The sequence below is a fragment of the Apodemus sylvaticus genome, chromosome 15 (assembly GCF_947179515.1).
Source record: "Apodemus sylvaticus chromosome 15, mApoSyl1.1, whole genome shotgun sequence".
NCBI lineage: Eukaryota > Metazoa > Chordata > Mammalia > Rodentia > Muridae > Apodemus > Apodemus sylvaticus.
This window is the reverse complement of record NC_067486.1, coordinates 66,427,227-66,447,340: the sequence shown is the minus strand read 5'-3', so window position 1 is coordinate 66,447,340 and position 20,114 is coordinate 66,427,227. Positions and strand designations below refer to the sequence as shown.

Here is a 20,114-nt window from a genome sequence, read left to right as displayed (position 1 = left end):
TGGAGCGTGGATCTCCAGAGCACACAAAAAGCCACATGGTCATGGCAGCCCATCTATAATTCCAGAAGACAGACATGGGATCCTCAGAGCAAGTGAGTTAGTGAGACTACAGTATCAGCAAGCTCTGGGTTAGACTGAGAGATCCTGTCCTTAATGATCATGGTGGAGAGCCATCTGGGCAGAGTCCCGATGTCAACTGTCAAATGTGGGCCTCCATATGAACGTGCATACACACATATATGCGTACACACGTGAATATACAAACACATGCACACATAGACCACACATACAAACATATGAGAAGGAAAAAAGAAAAGAGAAAAGAAAAGGAGTCCAACATATCGGCCTCCAGGGTCTGAGAGGAGACCATTCTTAGGAGAACCATCACATTGATCCAGTCTACTGTCTACAGAGCAGCAGTGGAGAGGCGAAAGGCCGGTTCAAGAGGCCACGCCCCACGTCTGTCTCCTTTAAAGCCATGCTCCCTTATCCACCCCACCCCACTTAGGAGCTCATTTGGAATGAAGGCCTTGTAAAGACGAAAAACACCTGGCGCTAGGGAGAACGTTACTGTCCTCAAGCTAGAGTCTGCTGTGTATCCTCCGTGCGTGCGCAGGAGCCAGGAACTATATGTTTTCACCCGAATCCTTACAACTATCTATATCCTCTAAAGCAGTCCATGGAAGGAACTCGCATATGCAAGTCAGGTCACCAGACAGAGCTGGCACACTTAGGGAATACTGACGCCAGGGAGGAAACTCAGCTTGATCCTTTTGGATCTTAGAGACCTGAGCTAAAAAGAATTGCTCATGATTAGATCTTTTACTGAGAGAGAGAGAGAGAGAGAGAGAGAGAGAGAGAGAGAGAGAGGAGGGGGGAGGAGGGAGAGGGGGAGGGAGAGGGGGGGAGAGAGAGAGAGAGGAGGAGGACGGAGAGGGAGAGAGAGAGGGAGAGAGAGGGAGGGAGAGAGACGCCCCAGAGAGCTGGCTGGCCTACATTCCCTTGCCAGTCAAGTCCACTTGTGATACTAACCAGGCACTTCCCCACAAAAGCTCTGTGCTCTTTTTTGCCTCTTAACTTCCAGTGAAGGTACTTTGTAAAGACATAGGAACTCAACACAGCTTCTTCAACTTGTCTTAGGACTGCTTGCTAAGCATCTGTCAGAGATCAGATAGAAACACAGAGATCAGATAGAAAGGCATTCTATGGTACAGAGTACTCACAAACGGGAAGTGCGGCTAAATCCTAATGAGGCAAAGTGACTGACTAAACTGCCTTCAGTGCTCTGCAGCTACACATTTTCAGTGCCTGGCTTGGCAGAGCCATTCTACAACCAGGACTTCAGACACTGGTCCGGCCCTGTCTCTGCCATATGTACCCACTGATACAGAAGAAGATGCCAACTGAATAAAGCCTCAAGCGGGCAAGCTATCCAATAGCACAATGAGCAGGTTGTCTCTCGTTAACCTGGGGACTGATTGTCCTTGGACTAAGAGACAAAGGTGAACACACAATTGTGGCATAATGTTTGGCAAGTAGCCATGGCAATGACAAGTCCACTAAGTTATGTCACAGACACTTTACAATGGGAGGAATCTGGGAGGGCGGAGAATGTGAGGGACTTTCTCTAAGGGGCTCAGACAAGCTAGGATAAAGGCTAACAGTGACGCCTGTGGTCCTCCTCCACACCACCTCCTCCTTGTCTTCTCCCAGGGCTGCCTAGGTTCTTGGAAAGGCTCATCCTTTTCCCCTTCTCCCTCCCACACATACACACACCCTGGGAACAGTCCAGCTCTGGTTTTGCTCTCAAAGCTCTGGCTTGCCTTGCTGGCAGAAGGGTCAGAGTTAAATTTAGATCTGACCACCTCCCTGGGACTGAGCTGGATCACTAGCTATGTGAGGAGAGAGGGAGTCACTATAGTAGGGCTGGCTGTCGACGCTCTCAAATGGAAGCACTATTTGTCTGGCTGAAGGGACAGCATTTCTAAACCAAATCACAGAGAACTGGAAGATTAAAAATTAGAAAGGCTAAAACAAACCCTACAAGGGTTGCTGAGGTTTCTGTCCCAGGCAGAACACAAATGAACAAGCTTATCACTGGCTCCTTTTTTAAAAAAAAAAATTATTTTTAAACTTTGTTGTTACTATTTATGTCTATGGGTATTCAGTCTGCATGCATGTCTGTGTACTGCATGCATGCAGTGTCCATGGAGGCCAAAAGAGGGCGTCAGATACCCTAGAACTGGAATTACAGACAGTTGTGAGCTGACAAGTGGGTGCTGGACATCAAACCCAAGACTTCTTGGACTTCAGGGCTAAGACATGTCTCTAGGCCTATCTCTGGCTTCTAAAGCCCTTGATGTACTAGGAACTGGGCAAGATCTCAGAACTGACTTAGAACAATGGCCCACAATCAGATCTACAATTTATCCAAAGAGAGGTCCATAGACACACCTGAGATGTGGGCCATGACCTGTGGAGGTGGTGGGTCCTGGGAGAGGTAGGAACTGTGGATGGCGAGACCTCAGGACAGGAGCTCATCCCCTGCAGATGGGTGAGTGGGATGGGTGGGTGCTCAGGATGAGTGGGAATGGCCAGGGTGAGAGACAGTGAATGCAGGTCTACTGTTTTTAGTTTAGATCCCAGTGGTAAGCCATCTAAGATGAGTCACGGGTTGACAGTTCCACAGGGACAGAGGTGGTGAAGTAGGAAGTAAGGTGTCACTCTAGCTCTCTGTGGTCAGAGAGCACAGACGCTCAGGGTCTGCAGAGCAAAGATGTCCACGTGACTCAAGCTCCACACAGCCATATCTGGTCCTATGCTCTTTGACTGTATTTTCTTTGTGTTCTCCCATAATACTTAGCGAGGCTTTTTAGAATGCCTCCTTAAATAGGGCCCAGAGTTCAGTGTGTTAGGGGCAGAGTGAAAGGCAGCAACAAAACTTTTGATATCTATGTCACTCTTTTGGACAGGGCCCCAGTAGCCCAAATAAAATCCATCTTCACGCCTCCTCCCCCACGAACCTATTCCATGGCTTCCTCTACATTATAAACAGATGAGGACCGAGATTTGTTCTGCTTTGGTTTCTGTTCATCTCCCAGTCCTTGGAGGAATTACCCATGACTAGGAGTCAGACACACTCTGGGAGCCCAGGCCTTACAAGCCTGTGTGGACTTCAAAGTCCTCACCACACTAGGTGTCTACACCTGGCTTCAGATTAGAACTTATCTTCCCTTCCATCTGGCCTGCAGGGGTCATAGGAAGCCCCTTGGAAGTCTTATAAAGTCTTCTGGATTTGCTCTGTTACTTGGGCAGAACTCTGAAAGAATAAGACCAGCTGGACCTAGCTCTTGGCTCTTGGTTGTTGATTATCAAGTTGTGGTTTCCAGATGGACTTGGGTCCCCTGAGTGGTAGAGGATCCCTAGAATCCCAGTACACATTTGTGAACACCAGATGTAAGTGGCTACCATGAAAAAAGGTTTTTGGTCAAGACATAGTTTCAGGAATCTGGGAGGAAATTCCAATTTGCTGGGTCCCTGTTGTCCTAGATTTCTTTCCAAAGAGCTGTGCTCCCCGCTGGCCGGATCCAGTCCATCAACCTCATCAACCCACCTCTCTCTCTCTCTCTCTCTCTCTCTCTCTCTCTCTCAAACAAAGAGGCAGATGCGGTCTGCTTTCACTACGCCCCCCTTCCAAGGCCAAATCATCTGCTATCTATAGCACGATGTCATCTCCCCAATTTCCACCAAAAAATAGAGGTGAAAGTACAATGCATAGTACTCAGCACCACAAGTACTTGCAAACTATTATCTCTAACATGGAACCAATTAAAACAACTGAAGCACTCCACATTCTTTTTTAATTAAAAAAATTTTTTTTGATACTGTGTCTTTCAAAGCTGGTGTGTGCAACAGAGGGTCATCTCAGTTTGAACTAGCTTTACTTCAAGCCAGCTGAACACCAAACAGCGAATAGATTGGGCAATGCAACTCTGAAGGCAGCTCTAACCTGCTTTCTTTGTGGTCCTCTGAATGTTTCTTCTCTTTTATTCACATGGACTCCTAGTCCTTTAAAAGCCCTTACCTGTCTCCCATGCCTTGGGAAGCCTCCCAGATGACCCTGTTAGCATCTGCTTAATTACATTAATTAGCAATCAGACAGGAACTTGGAGTGACAGCCTTCTTGTTCCTGGTGATTAATTCTTCCTTTTCTTGTTGGTGTGCTGTAACTGTTTCGCACAGTTACGAATCAGTTCCCAAGCTGGACTGTAAAATATCTTGGGGCATGAATGTAGCTAGTGTGATCGAGAATTTTTCTATGAGCACTAGTCCCAAATTTACTCAATACAACAAATACTTACAGAATATTATCTCCACTCCAACGTGGAACCGTTTACAACAACTGAAGTAATCCACGTTCTTTTTTTTTTTAATAATTTTTTTTTCTTTGATACTGTGTCTTAGACACCTGATGAATTCTGGTAGTCCCAAGATTTTGGAGTGACATGGAAAGTGTATGCCTTAACTTCCTACATGGTTAAAGGAACTGCTGAAATCATTTCAACTCAATACTCAGGACTTCTGGATGTTCCTAACAGCCAAACACTTCCCTAGCCATTACAATGAAGGAGTGGTTTATATATGTCAATTCATTTATGCTTTGCAAAAATCTCCATGAATAGATTCCATGGTCATTTCTATTTTCCAGAAAAAAAAAAAAAACCCAAACAGACAAGAAAAACTATTTATATAAGTTGTACAAGGTCGCAGAGAAAATAGTCAACCTGGCATTCACATTTACTGCGGCTCATGGCCCAGCCTCTCACTACGGCAATCTATTACCTTGCAATACAGAACCACAAAATACAGTTCTATTTATAGACTCTGTATATTAGTACATAGCCCAAGAATCAAAGGTATTAGTTTGTTATACTCTGGGCCAGGGCATTTTTCTCATATAAAAGAATTAAGTTAATTCAGAAAATGTAAACAGAGGTAAACAGTTGGGGAGCCATGAAATTCCAAGGTCCAGAGTACTTTCCATAATCCTAAACAAAATCCAGCACACTGCTCCTTTCAAAGGGAGGAAGCTACTGGGAGCAAATGAGCTTCCAAGTCCAAATCTCCCCCAAGTGAAGAATCTCCTCTCTAGCAATCTGCCCAGGGAATGCAGGTTTGGCAGGTGTCAATATTGTTTAGAGCAAAAATGAGAAATCACTTCAAAAAAGGAAGTTGATTAAATATGAACAATTCATATGATTAACAGCCATCTAATGGTATTGTTAGGTCTCAAACCTGGGACAAATAGCCGACGGAAGTGCCCATTTGCAAAGCAGAATGGGGTTTGGCACTAGAAGAATAGAAAAGAGAAATGAAAGGCAGAACAAGACAGTTCCTAGGTGGAGGAGGAGCCAATTTACAGCAGATAAGAGGGAGAGCATAGCCAGAGGCAGAAATGTCAGGGAGAGACCAGAGTGAATGGGGAGGGCAGCCCAGCCCCTGGGCTGGGGAGTTCACCGGGCGGGGGTCATCGAATAAGCCAGCCCTAACCTGTAACCCATAACAGGTAGAGATTGAGGGATGATAGGAGAGTCTGGTGGTCAGGACTCCTTGATATGTTAAATAGGCACCTCAGTTTGCAGTTGGTCCCAGGTTTGAGACTAAACTGTATTCAAAAGAAATAGGATGCCCCACAGTGTTGTGTCTGGTTCCTTCTAGGGAGGAACCACTATGAGCCAATCTCAAGCTACTAATGGTTAGTAATCTATTCTCAAAATCCCAAAATCTAGAATATTTTGTAACCCTTGTAAATGTACACACACACACACACACACACACACACACACACATACACACGAGTTCCCAACCTGTGGGTTACAGTTACAACCATTGGAAAGCACGTATTTCCAGGGGTCTTAGGAACTGAGACACTGCTTCATAGCAAAGCTACAGATATGAAGTAGTAGTGAAAATAATTTTATGGCTGGAGGTCACCACAACATGAGGAGCTGTATTAAAGGATCATAGATAGCGTCGGGAAGGTTGAGAACCACTGCTCTAGAAGTTGTTATGCTTAGGGGATGAAATTTTATCATTTGCATGTATTTAATTTTTTTCCATTTACCTATTCTTTTTTTCTAGACAGAAAAAGAAATTGACCCTTCCTTTTAATTTACATGGATTTAAGGGCCTATATTTCAAGGAATTTCTTGAAGAATAATAACACAAAACTCTTGAATCTGCTTTTTGAGATGAATCACATGACAGGAAGGAGGGAGGGTGAGCCCTGCCGCTCCAGCCTCGCCTCGGGAGATCTGAAGGGACAGGTCTACGTGTGGGAAATCTACCTCTGCAGAAAAGGAAGGGAGACAAACTCCAGGCCAAGCATCCAAGCATTAGTGTATCCACATGTGATCTCAGACACATCTGCGTCCTAACCCACAGCCCTCAGCTTCCCACAAGCTTTACTGGCTACACAAACTCACACCAACAGTTTTCTTTTCTTTTCTCTCTCTCTTTCTTTCTTTCTTTCTTTCTTTCTTTCTTTCTTTCTTTCTTTCTTTCTTTCTTTCTTTCTTTCTTTCTTTCTTTCTTTCTTTCTTTCTTTCTTTCTTTCTTTCTTTCTTTTTTTTTCCAAGACAGGGTTTCTCTGTTGTGTAGCCCTGGCTGTCCTGGAACTCACTCTGTAGACCAGGCTGGCCTCGAACTCAGAAATCCATCTGCCTCTGCCTCCCAAGTGCTGGGATAAAAGGCATGCACCACCACTGCTTTCACCAACAGTTTTCAAGCTCAAGTCTGTTTACATACTTGGCCACCCAAATAACCTGGAGGGCTGAGGACAGAGATTACAGATAGTACCCTTGCCCAGCATGTAAAAGTTTCTGGGTGCCAGCACCATCACTGGAAAAAAAAATCCTGCTGGGTATGGTGGGCAGTACTCAGGAGACAGAGGCAGGCAGATCTCATGAGTTCCAAGCCTGGTCTACAGAGTGAGTTCCAGGACAACAACGACAACAACAACAACAACAACAACAACAACAACAAATTCCTAATGTCCACCTGGAAGATGTTCACAAGGTGAAATAAAAGCAAGTTCTAAAACATTATGCAAATTATGAGCCAATTTGCATAGAAAGAGGTGAACTGATTTGCAGCCAAGTTTTTCTTTGTCTAACCTTTGGTTTTGTTGGGACCACAGTAAGGAAGAGAAAGCATAGTCCTTACAGACAGATTAAGAAGATACCTTTACCTTCCTTACCTTAAGGGGCTGGACTCTCGCCCCACAAGCTCAGGAAGCTCCGGGACCACAGAGCACTCCTGGTTCCTCATCCCCCCTCCCACCCAGCCCCCAGCCCAGCAATAGCAAATGCCAAGGAGGCCTCTTGGATTTCCCAAAACAAGAATTCCACAAGGGAGAGGTGGCCTTCTCATACAAAATGCTTTTTCTTTCAGATAGAGAGAGAGAGAGAAAGAGAGAGAGAGAGAGAGACAGAAACCGACAGAGAGACAGACACAGAGAGGGGGCTGGGGGCGGGGGACAAACTAGAAAGAGAAAGGAAACAGGAAATGTGGGTACTGAGCCTTTATGTCTCAGCCCAGGGTCTGTGACCACCGGGGAGCTTGCTAAATCATAAGGCATTAGAGTCTAGGGGCTGAGACTAGCATGTCTGCCATTGTCCTGACTGACCACACTAGGTCACTCCTGCTCCCCGGCATTCTGCCAGAGGGAGGAAGAGGATTCACAGCACTAGTGTGAGGCGGGGCTGTGCAAACTGGCTGGCGTGGACTGTTGGCACCATTTTTAACTTGGCTCCCGTGTGAATGGAGAAGACCACACCCCTTTATCCCTAACACCATGCAGAGTCTAATGCCGGAAGTGCAGAAGCTAGGGATGTCCTGAGACCTGCGATGCAGCGGCTGTTCGGAGAGAGGAAACTCAGGCACGCTAACACTAACCATAGAGCAACAGATGCCAAGCAGCTCCTGCCTTAATCCAGCAACAGAGGGGCTTCCCTTCCCTCCAACTTGAGTTTCCTCCCCATGGTCACCAGAGGGGCAGGAAGAATGTGGAAGAACCAGCTCAGAAACTCTGAAGCTTTGCTCTTTTACAGGCAAGGCCACTGGCAGCCTCTCAGCCACTTCAGGGTGTAACCAGGGCTCCCCTCCTTCTAGGAAGTACCACACAGAAAGTGGTGCTGCTTCCAGAAGTTGAAAGATGAGTCCCTTTAGTCACTGAAGAAGCCCAGGCAGAGGGCCAAGATGCCTGGTCCCTTACCTATGAAGGATATAGGCAACCTTGTCTAAAACTTCAGCTGAGTACCAAGAACTTTGGGGTGAGGGGTGTGTGTGTGTGTGTGTGTGTGTGTGTGTGTGTGCGCGTGTGCGTACGTGTGTGTGTGTGTGTGTGTGTGTGTGTGTGTGTGTGTGTGTATGTGTTTCCTCCAATCTAGGCACAAACAGTCTGGAGAAGCATCAAAGGATCTATCTGCACACACCGAGGCTGTATCATGGGGGGTTGGAGGGGGACAAATATTCCTATTAGATTGTTAACTGAGGTCAAGAAAGAAGCAGGAAAAGAAACAGACTTCTCTTTTTAAAGAATGTGGGGTTTCAGGATCTAAGCGTCAAAAATGACTCAGCTGGGCAGAGTGCTTGGCTAGTGTATGTGAGAGCCTGGCTTCCATCCCCAGCAAAGACAAAACAACACCCATGCTCCCACACAAAAGCAGGACGATGTGGGGTCGAGTAGGTTTCTCAGTCCTTGGTCAGCTCCTTTACGAAATAAAATGATTATGTTCCCTACTTTGACAACTCCACAACACTGGCCACATGGTCTGAGCCGGGACCATGAAATAGTGTAGGAATGCAGATTTACACCATTAGGACCCAGAGGCTGGAGTCTACATCCAGCATACGGTGGTCATTAACTGCAGCATTTATGCGAGCCCCATGCCTGGTGCTATGCTGAGCCTTTACAGACCTCATCTTAACTGACCCTCGCAGCACCCTATGGTAGGTAGCAAGCACCACCATGGTCCCATCCTCTCCCGGGTGTCTAGTGCAGGGCCTACGTGCAGTCAGATCATAAACATTTGTCAAGTGAATTAAAACATTATTACATAAACCTAGGTGCAGTCAAAGAGGGAATGAGAGGAATGCATGTTGTGAGTTCATTTCCACCATGCATTTAAGGATGCATGCCTGTGGTTAGGGCTACTTGGAAGGCTAAGGTAGGAGGATGAGGCAGGAGGATGGTTTGAGGCCAGGAATTTGAGGCCAACCTGGGCAACATAGTAAGTCTTTTATAAGTAAATAACTAGAGAAGAAAGGAGGGTTTTCTTTTAATGAAACTGAACCAAGGGCAGCAAAGTCACATGATTGTTTACGAGGAATGATAAAGAACCACACTGGCACACACTGGCATCTTTGGACAGAAGTGTCTTTAAAGCAAACCAGGCAGATCCAGTTCTAACGGCAGGCAGATGGTACCGTTTACCCCCAGGAACAGCATATCACTCCACAGTCAACATCCGAGCTTCCCCTGGGGAGTGATCTGTGCACATCTCAGTGGCATCTCAGTGAAGAGAGGCTACATTCCTAGGAGATGGAGTAGAGGAAGGATTCCTGGGAAGGCATTCTAGTTCTGCTACGAATGGCTGGGCTGGTCCTCTTCCTCCTTAGAAGAGTGTGACAAATCGGGCTGCCTTCTTGTTCTAACGTCCACTTTGGTACTTCAGTTTGAGAAGCCCCCCAACTCCTCCCTCCCCCCCTCCTCCTGCCAGGTTTCAGCCCCTTCCTTGCCTCTCCTTGGGACTGGCTGGACTAGGTCTGGAATTTTATCTGAAGGAGAACACAGGCCCACAGCCACTGAAGAGGAGTAATGTTCTTAAGAGACAGGGCAAACCAGAATGACCCTATTAATGAAAACACATTGGTCATAGGATGTGGAGAAATCAAGATGGTACTGGCCAGGCAGCTTTACCCCTGCTGGTTAGATTTCATAGCAATGAAAGATACCATGCAGGCTGAGGGAAGGTAAAAATAAATCATTAACGCTCTTACCCTGCTGTGAACTCTGTGAATTAAAATAATGCTTGGGTGTAGTAGTGGCCCTGCTGTTATGAGAATAACTAACTGCTTGAATTTCAGGTTTGTTCCACACATGTCAGATACTGCACATCTGGCTAAGAACCCATGTTTGTGAATCTCATAGGCCTGAGGGGTGAAACTACTACTATTATTTTTGTCAAGTGGACACAGTATCAAACAGCCTTCTGAATCTTTCTACCTAGAGATTACTATAGCTCTCGCACAGCAGAAACCCACAACTCCACAAAGTTTGTGTAGCGAATGGTACTTAATGCAAGAACTCAAAACAGGTCAAAGTGCAGAGAAGTGATTCTGGATACTCAGCCACAATTATGACACCACACGCCTTCCCCAAGGCTCAGAGACCGTTACAGGAGAAGAGGCAGAAAGAGTTTAAGAGCCAGAGGCTGGGAAGGACAGGTGCAAACTGGACGAGACTAGACCATTACACTCATAAACTCACACAGTTGTGGTTGCCTGCACAATATCAAGTCAGCGAACATTCTGAGCAGGAAGGGGCTCAGGAGTCCTGCCCCTAACTGAGGAACTACCAACAGTTGATGGGTCCTGTAGGAGGGAGAGTCAGTTTTCTCTAAGTGTATGACTCTTAGAAAGTCCACCATGCTCCAGTAGATGATCTCATACCCAGAACAGTGTGAACATCACACACTGGAGTTAATGGGTTCTTACATTTTTCAAAAACTGGTTAAAAGTTCAGATGTGCAAGGCAGGTTGTTGGGATGGATTCTGAATCTACTGTCTACTCCCTGTATGCCCTTAATGACCCTGTGACATAGTATATATTTCTATACAGTTGGGATGATAAAAATCATCATTTAAAAAAAGAGATAGGGCAAAGTTTCTAGACAGAAGAGAAGTTTATATTAAAGTTCCCATTAAATAGAACATCAAGACTTCTAGAGTCAGGTGTGGACATGGCACAATTGTCTGGGCTTAGAAAACCCTCCAGTGTTCACTTGTTTACCTACTTTTAAATTACCTTGAAGCTAAATAAATAAATAAATAACAGACACAAGGACTGCATTTTAAATTTTCTATCCCAAAGTGGGATTTATGACCTGGCAACCAATAGGGAATAGTTGATATCCCATTTCTTCTCCCTAATTAAGAGAGATATGGAAGTCAGGTATGGGAAGACCACCATAGGATTTGAGTTGGGAACAGTGTATGTGGTATCTCTTCCCAGACTGGGGTGTGCTCATGGGACTGAGGTGACTCAAGAAGTATATTGGGGAAGAAATGAATGTCAAATGGTAAATTTAGTTTTCATGGTTGTGGTGGTTTGAATATGCTTGGCCCAGGGAGTGGCACTATTAGCAGGTGTGGTGGCCTTGTTGGGGGAAACATGTCACTGTGGGGGTGGGCTTTGAGACCCTCCTCTTAGCCCTATAGGAGATAGTCTTCTCCTGATTGCCTTTGGAACCAGAGGTAGAACTCTCATCTGCCTGGACACTGCCGTGCTTCCTGCTTTGATGATAATGGACTGAACCTCTGAACCTGTAAGCCAGCTCCAATGAAATGTTGTCCTTTATAAGAGCTACAGTGGTCACGGTGTCTCTTCACAGCAATGGAAACCCTAACTAAGATGATGGTTAAGGTAACTACTAGAAGATGAAGAAATAATGCATGGTGGTAGAAAGATTTTGTCCCCTGTGGAGTGGGTTAAAGTGTCCTAAGGTAACTATTCCAGGTTATCAACACCTTTCTGAAGGAACTGGGTATCACGGTTTCACACATAAAACACAGTTTATAAACTGAGCTGTATCACATCAAGTCATAAGGTTCCTGGTTAGGGAGTCTGGGAGAAGATAGAAAAGGGTAAGATAATTATAGGTGACGATGCCTTTGGATACCCTATGACTCTCCAGAAACTGATCTATACCCTGGATGTCAGAGCCCAGCAGGAACTAAGTGCCCTGCTTTGAAAGGACCATGGAAGGGTCACCTAGCAGCTCATGAATGGATTCATCCAGACTGAGTTACCACCACCCTTCCCTCTTTGATGCTCAGGGACTGGAAAGAGATGACAACATCAGGTTTCAAATACAAGGACGTAGATACTGCAATACACACATGTAAACAAGACCCTGCACATGACAAGAAGGGTGGATGGTGGCGAGAAAAGGCTTGCCAGAAGGGATATTTGAAAAAAAAAAAAAAAAAGAATAAAAATTTAAGCCGGGTGGTAGTGGCGCACGCCTGTAATCCCAGCACTTGGGAGGCAGAGGCAGGCGGATTTCTGAGTTTGAGGCCAGCCTGGTCTACAGAGTGAGTTCCAGGACAGTCAGGGCTACACAAAAAAACCCTGTCTCGGAAAAACCCAAATACAAAAAACCAAAAAACAAACAAACAAACAAACAAACAAAAACATAAGGGATACTTGCCCACAGAGCCAAAGCCAGAAGTTGACTGGGAAATGGAGGGTCCTAAAATGGCTCCCTTCTAGAAGGGTCTGGGATCTGGGATCTATTCTGTAGGACATATAGTCTTCAGGTGATTTGAAATCCTTTCTATCACTCGGAAAAGACTTTGAACAACTTTTATTTTGTTTGTTTTGTTTGAGACAGGGTTTCTCTGTGTAGCCCTGGCTGTCCTGGAACTCACTCTGTAGACCAAGCTGGCCTTGAACTCAGAGATCTTGTCTGCTATAAACAAGCAAGTAAAGAAGGGGAAACCCCACTCTTCCACATCAAAAGACAAGTCCAATTAAGTGAGTGCATGCTTTCCTCAAACGTGAAATTTATTGGCCACAGACGGGTAAGGGTAATTACTGAATACCAGCTTTTTTTTCTAGTGACACCAAGATCACAAAGGTTTGCTCAGAGAAATTCAGTAGGGTCCCCTAAGCTTCAAGCAAAAACCTAGTACTTGGCCATCTCTTTTACCCTGTGCTCCATCTGGTTTTGAGTCCCTTATATTCTGAATGACTGGTAATCAGTTTACCAAAGCCCACTGACCTAGGGAACCACAGCTATAGGCTCCGACCCATGAGTTTCAGAGCCAGGCAGCAAGAGAGCAAATTCTCTCAGCAGCAGGGAAAGAGACAAAGTTGATGAGTTGTCTTCAATTTAAAAAGGGAAGCAGGGAGACTGTCTTTCAATGGCAGCAGGTCTGTAAGACCTGAGGAACTGGTTCTGCTGAGTAGGCAGGTGGATACTTCCAGCTGGTGAACACCCTCCACTAGAACCTTTCCGTGCCCTTTGCTCCTGCAGCAGGGCATCTTCCCACAAAGTTCTGGGCTCCAGGCAATGTGAGGCAGACAGCTTCAGCGTGGACCTTATCTTTTCTGTGGGCCGCTGAATTGATGCCCTGGGGCTGAGTGGAGACTCCCATCTCTTTTCTGAGGGAGTGCAGAGACGCGCAATGCGCCTCAGATGCTATCTCATTCTGGCCAGCCCCTATAACTGAGGTCAGAGCCCAGTTTTGCAGCCTCACACTTCTGAAATCTAGTTAAGAGTAAGGAGTGGAAGCCGGAAGGAGCAGGAACGCAGCTTTGTCGGCTGCTTTCATTGCCTCTCACCAACTTCAGACCGCGGTCTAGGCAGCGCCAGCTAACTCCAGCGACATCGCCTTTCCCACGCCCCCCTCCTAGCCACAAAGCCGGCAGGTCCCAGCATTCCTCCACTCAGCGATGGGGAGCCAGGGCGATTCACAAAACAGTACTGCCCCAAGTGGATCCAAGAAGGCCGGCTGCAAGTGACATAACCACCACCCAAACCCCCACACTACACTCCTCTTCAACAGGAAACGGACTCCCAAGAAATCTTGCCTGGAAACCCTTCACCCTAATACAGAGACTCAAGAGCAAACCTATCCACTCAGATCCCGCTGGCTGTTTCCGGCTTCCTCTCCTCGGCAACACTCCCTCCCTTCAGTTCCCAGCCCCGGGTTTCTAGTCTCTGAACTGTCCCTACCCACTCCGACCCCTCCTCCCTACAAAAGCGGAGATTGGAGCAGGATACAGCTCCGTTTCAGGCTGCTCGAATTAATGAAGTCACGGAGAGAATCTGTTGCTGGGATTATGAGCCTTAACGACATGGAAGAAGGTCCTTGGGATTTCATTAGTCTCTGTAGCCACACATCTGTTTGGGGCTGGGAATTTGTCAAGCTTCTGAGGATGGGTCACTGGGGACCTCCATGTGAGGGTGGTGTGGGTGCCGCTGAGATCATGAGTCTTAGACTGAGGCTCTGTAAGTAGGGCTGGAGGCTGATGCCTAATAGGTGAAAAAAAAAATGGTGGGGGTGGGGGGGTATGGTCTTTTGTCTCTAACCATATCAACATTTTTCTCCTGCGTTCCCAGCTGAAACGGTAAAGTAACATGAACAGCTTCGGGTCTCACTTTTTTTCTTTTTTCCTCTCTGCCTCTCTGTCTGTCTCCCCACCCCCTCCCCTAGGCACTTCTCAACCCAAAACCCTCCCTCTGAGATCCTTCTCACCCTGTTTAGCAAACTGCTTTGGGGAGACTGGTTGCTTCCTGCCAGTCTCTTCAATGACATTAAAATTAGCAGAATAATTAAATACAGTCCTAATTAGGTCCCCGAAAGAGTCCTTGGTTAATTAATGAACCGAACGTCTGGCCCAAAGCTGTAAATCCACGTAGGTCTGTGAATGCCCAAGCAGAGAAAAGTGATCCCCAGTCCAATAAGAAAATTGTTACTTAGGAACAACAGTGTCAAAGACATTCCTCCAGCCAGGAGCCAGTTAATCTCCAAGCTGAGATCCATATGTAAATGAGCACTGAATTGTGCTTCTTTCACCAAGTCCCTCTTCTTAAGCTACATCCCCAGCCCCCCACCCCATCCAAACTCGCTGGGAAGTAACCGCGTCCCCAAACTGCAACTCAGCATCGCCCAGCGAGAGTGCAATCTCCTGCCTGGGAAGCTGAGCCCAAGGCCGGTCATAGCACCCAGCCTCTCCAGAGCCCTCACCCCATTCCCTCTCAGTCCCGCCAGCCTCAGTCCCGCCAGCCTGGTTAAAATGCCACTCACCTCTGCAAGGGAAGCAACAGCAGCACTTAGCAAAGAGCCAGCCCAAAGAGGGACCTCGGGTGTAAGCCCGCTCGCCACCCTTCATGCTGCAGCGCGTCCCCAGTGCTCCGGCATGGCACGGACGCCGGCCGGGGTGAGAGCGCGGCGGTAGCAAACTTCGGTGTCACCCGCCAGCCAGGTCCCGTTCCCGCCCGCCCGCCGTCCTCCTCCCGCACCCTGGCGGTGCTGGGACTTAGAGGGAGTTAGGCCACCTTAGGCAGGAGGGAGGGGCCAGGCGGCAAGGGAGGGACTAAGGGGGCGGAGTTCCAAGGTCCAGCTGTTGGTTGGGGACGCGGCCGGCAATGCCCCAGCGCCTTATGAAACAGGCAAATATGCCTGTGTGGTTGTGGGTATCCAGTAAGTACTGAGAGCTAGATCCCCTGTTGCAAAACAGATACTTAGGTGAGACTTCTAAAGGCCACCATAATCAGCTTTAGCTTCTAATACAGATAAGACCAAAGAGGTGGAAGGGGATAGATCAAGAGACGCAAAAAACACTACTTTGTCCCTATTAGATTCCCCTCATCTCCTCTCATTACAAATTCCTTCTCTCTTTCCTTTCTTTTAATGCTTGCAACTAACAGCAGAGCTCCCTCACTTCCTTATCAGCTTCCCTATTACATTGATGTGCAAAAGCTTTCTGGGTTTGGCATAATAAAAGCTATGGTTCAAAGCTCACTTTTGCCACTAACTGTCTGACCTCAGGCCGGACAATTCGCTTTTTGTGAACTTCAGTTTTCTCTTTAAAATAAAAGGAAAACAGATGGCTGTGATGGTATAGGACCAGGGAGGCTGAGGCTGGAGGTTCAGGCGTTAAAGATAAGACAGGGCTACATAGCAAGACCCTGCCTAGAATTTAGAAAAGACACCCGTGGAGGTGGTGGTGTTTAGCAGTCCGGCTGGGCGGTGAGCGAATGCTTGCAGAGGAAATTCAAGCACCCCACCTACCCACTGAGGAGGGCTCCCACTGTCTCCTCCCTCCTACAAACCATGAGTTTATCATTTTTTCCTTCATCCCTGTACTTTTCTCCTTTATGTCTTTTTCACGGTTCAAGGCCAACCTTAGCATCTTGCAGTACCCTTGAAGTCCACAGTGCCAACTGGACCCTGAATCCAATCCCTCACAGTGCATTGCTCCCACTAGTTTGCCCAGCTTTAGGGGAAAGGGCTCGTAGGAAGGATGAAACAGTCACATAGCAGGCCCATTCCTTAGGGGAAATGAGCTGTGGACAGATATAGCTCAGGAGTAGAGGATTAGTCTAGCCTGGGTTTAACAGGCAGCACCACTGGTGCTGGACGTGGTGGCTCACATCTTTTTTTTTTTTTAAGATTCATTTTTTTATGCATGTGAGTACAGTGTCACTCTTCAGACACACCAGAAGAGAGCATCCAGTCTCATTACAGATGTTGTGAGCCACCATGTGGTTGGTGGGAACTGAACTCAGGACCTCTGGAAGAGCAGTCAGTATTCTTAACTGCTGAGCCATCTCTCTGGCCCGGCTCAGATCTTTAATACCTGCACTAGAAAGGAAGAGGCAAGTGGATCTCTGTGTGTTCAAGGCCAGCCTGGTCTACATAAGAGGGTCCAGGACAACCAGAGCTACATAGTGAGACCCTGTCCGGAAAAAACAAAGCCAAACAATAAAAGTTAACCGTGGGAAAAGAAAAGAAAGAAGAAAAAAGAAACAAGGAAAAGGTGGTGGCTGGGCTAATGCGGATGAGAAGAATAAAATCTAGGTGTCTGATCATCTAGGGAAACAATCTCTACCAGAAAGGAAGACGGGCGAGGGACAGGCTCTCAGGAGTTCCCGGGATGTGGGGCTTCCAGCCTGAACCACACTCAGATCTAACTTGGGTGCTAAGATCAATATTCTGCCTAGATACACAATCCACTTCTTTTGATACCCTAGAACATTCTTTTTCTTTAGAAAGTACTCTTTAAATAGACACCAAAATTATATCTATCCATGGTTAACCTGTGATATTCTGATATGCGACATCCTGATTGGAAATAAAAGATGTTTCAGAGGGTTTGATGAGGGGCTAGACATATGCTCAGTGAACATATTTGTGTAGCATGTGTGAAGCCTTTGGCCCAACTTGAGGGAGCCAGCACAGGAAACAAACTTCACTTGTGTGCAGTTTGAATTATGTGCACAACTTTCTTCTACTAATGCACCTGACAACTCAGGACTCTTACCTGCATGCATTATGCACACACACACACCCCTCTCAAATAATGCACTTAGCAACTTAGAATTCCCACCTGTACTGCGCTAAACGCATGTCCTACTCCAAACAATGTAGTACGAGCTAAACACATGTCCTACTCCAAACAATGTAGTAAGTTCCTCCTCCTCTTATCAATGATGGAATTTAGACTAACCCCACTCAATCTTTTTCTAGTTGGGTTATGACCAAATACAAGGGTAGGAACCCTGATCCAACCCAGAGTAGTTTTGAGTGGCCCTCAGTAAACATTTAAGGAGACCCCTTTATTTATTATCTTACACCTAGGCACCATTGGCATACAAATGATTAAATTCAATGCATTGTGGGAAGGGACATGACAATAGGAACGAGGTAGTAAAATTCATGTCTGCTGATCAAAATAGAGAACAACACAAAATATGTCCCTTCCTTAAGTCTCTATCAGAAGAACTCTTGGCAGTACTGGGCTCTCTGGTCTATACTATTACGTTGCCTTTATACAGTTTCCTTGTTACTTTGTAACTCTGTATGAGCCTTTATCAATGCCTTGAATAGGAGGCTGAGAATCTGGAAACACCTGGGCTAGACCCCCCGAGGACTTGCAACAAGATTATCTACCAGGCATCTAGTTGTGTTACATTTTCAAGATAACTTAGAAGGGATGGTGACAGGAGCGGCTTTTAGCACAACTGTCAATACAAATCACCAGAGAGCTTTACAAACTGTAGGTACTTTTTCAGGCTCGCTGGGAGGTTACAAGGATGGGAGAAAGACTGAGAATCATTCATTAATGGCCAGGTCTCTCCATCTAGATTCACTGACCCTGAGTACATCTGGGCTTCGGGAGGTTTAAATACTCCCTCAGGCTTGTAATGTGCTGCACAGCTGAAGAGCCACTGGAAAGCTATGGTGTGTATCAGAATAGCCCAGAGGGCGTACTGAGCACAAATTCCTGCTCCGGTCTAGTTTCTGATTAAGTGTGTGTGGAATGGACCTCAGAATTTTCTTCGTTACAAGTTCTCAGGTGACGCTGGCTTGGTACAGAGATTACAATGTGAGAACCACTCATGTGGTGAGTATTTCCCTCACCTGTTTGCCGGCCCGGCTTCTTCTTCTTTTTTTTTTTTTTGAGGAGGCTATCCTTCCTTCACAAGGTGGAGAATTGGTTTTGTTTCCCCTGGACCCAGTGTCTAGAACAGAGCCTGGCACAAAACATGTTTTTAGATGTGGCTGACCTCTTCTTGACCATCCTCCACTCCACAGATGAGCCCAAGCAAGACCTGGGCTTGCATGTCAGTCACGGGGTTCAGTGGAGACTTGGCATCTGATCCAATTTCATACAATAAGTGTAAGCCTTAAGCACTTAGCAAGAACTAGTGAGAAAGCAGCCATCTCTTTGTAGAAGACTTTGAAGTTGGTATAATGTCAGCCTAAAGCACTTGAGGGTAGTCTTTCTCTAATCAGGGAAGAAGTTGCATTGGAATGAAGCCAACAGAAGAAGGGGGAAACAGAGAACAGGAGGCAAGAGAGACAGAGATGGATGGATGGATGGATGGATGGATAGATACACAGACAGACAGACAGAGAAACTCTTATCTCAGAGATTTTGAAATACTGGCTTATTTTCAAGATTTGGGCTAAAAAACCCTGAGTTATAGTAGTATATTTAGATTGTTCTTGATTTCTGCAGGTGGACAAGTCTCATATTTTTTGGCATTGTCTTCAGTGATGATGGCAGTCTAAATCAATTAGGTTATCTGCCTACATACCTACTTACCTACCAACCAGTCCATTTCATGTTTCAATCCCACTGCATACAATAGGAAACCCCAAAGGACTCTGGGTCTTGGCCTGCAGATGCCCTGGACCAGTGCTAGGCCTAGCATGAGGCCCCAGTATGACTGCTATTGCTTTCAGGCTAGGCACTGCCTGGAGACACACTGGGCTGTGACCACAGGCACCCACTTGACCTTTCTATCACCACACAGATGTCCTACTTCTTACTGTTGGAATAGTCTTCAGGTTCACAGTGCATGGGTTTTCTAGATCACAGAATTTCTCCATATTTCTTAGTGACAGCCCTGGTTGAGATATAGGCGATAGCAACATTGCCCTAGCTCAGACCTAGAATTCTTTGGGAACCTTTGTTCTATGTCAAGTTCATTCAGAACACCCATCCTCCCAGCTTCTGTCTGACGTTCCCAGGCTCAGGGAGGCTGAACACATGGGTCCTAGTGAACCCAGAGGACTGGCCCCACTTTTTCCATCTCCACTGTAGTGACTATAGATAGATTCCAAGAGCTCAGCAGAGGATTCCTGTGTGAAGCCAGGGCAGAGAAGCTTAGCTCTGCACTCTACTCTCTTCCTAGGAAGAGTCTAGCTGTGTGTAGTTTTGGGAGCTCCACACCACGAGCATCTTTGCTTTCTCCAACTCTGACATCATCTGCCCCCCCCCACTCCATTCTTCTGTTCCTGGTATTGTTATTGTTGTTGTTGCTGTTGTCATCATTATTACTTGAAAATGAGAGTCTCACTGTGTTGCCCAGGCTGATCTGGAACCTTTGAACTTAAATGAAAAATCTCATGTCAGCCCCATAAATAGCCGGAGACCATGTGCACACCATGCCTGACATTCAGTCCTGCTGTGCTCTGTGACGCTTGGTCGATGTCCTTTTCCCTGTGTGGATTTCTGACCTCTGATCTGTCTGACTGCTGACACCAGGATAGCTCATAACTTTCTCCAAGGAACCCAAAGGCTTCCCTTT

At 46.4% G+C, this 20,114-nt stretch overlaps 1 protein-coding gene across 9 annotated transcripts in view; it reads right to left on the bottom strand.

Annotated features, from left to right (window-relative positions):
* LOC127665874 (kalirin-like) overlaps window positions 1-15,304 on the bottom strand; it is a 108,181-nt gene extending 92,877 nt beyond the window's left edge. For 3 of the 9 annotated variants that reach the window (XM_052158479.1, XM_052158470.1, XM_052158472.1), the window contains exon 1: window positions 15,100-15,303. In XM_052158479.1, the coding sequence (XP_052014439.1) occupies window positions 15,100-15,184 (85 nt within the window). In that variant the 5' untranslated portion in view covers window positions 15,185-15,303. Of the gene's footprint in view, window positions 1-15,099 lie in introns of all 9 variants that reach the window. The other 6 variants (XM_052158474.1, XM_052158475.1, XM_052158477.1 and 3 more) reach the window with 3 other exon arrangements.
* Between the last annotated feature and the right edge of the window lie 4,810 nt (window positions 15,305-20,114).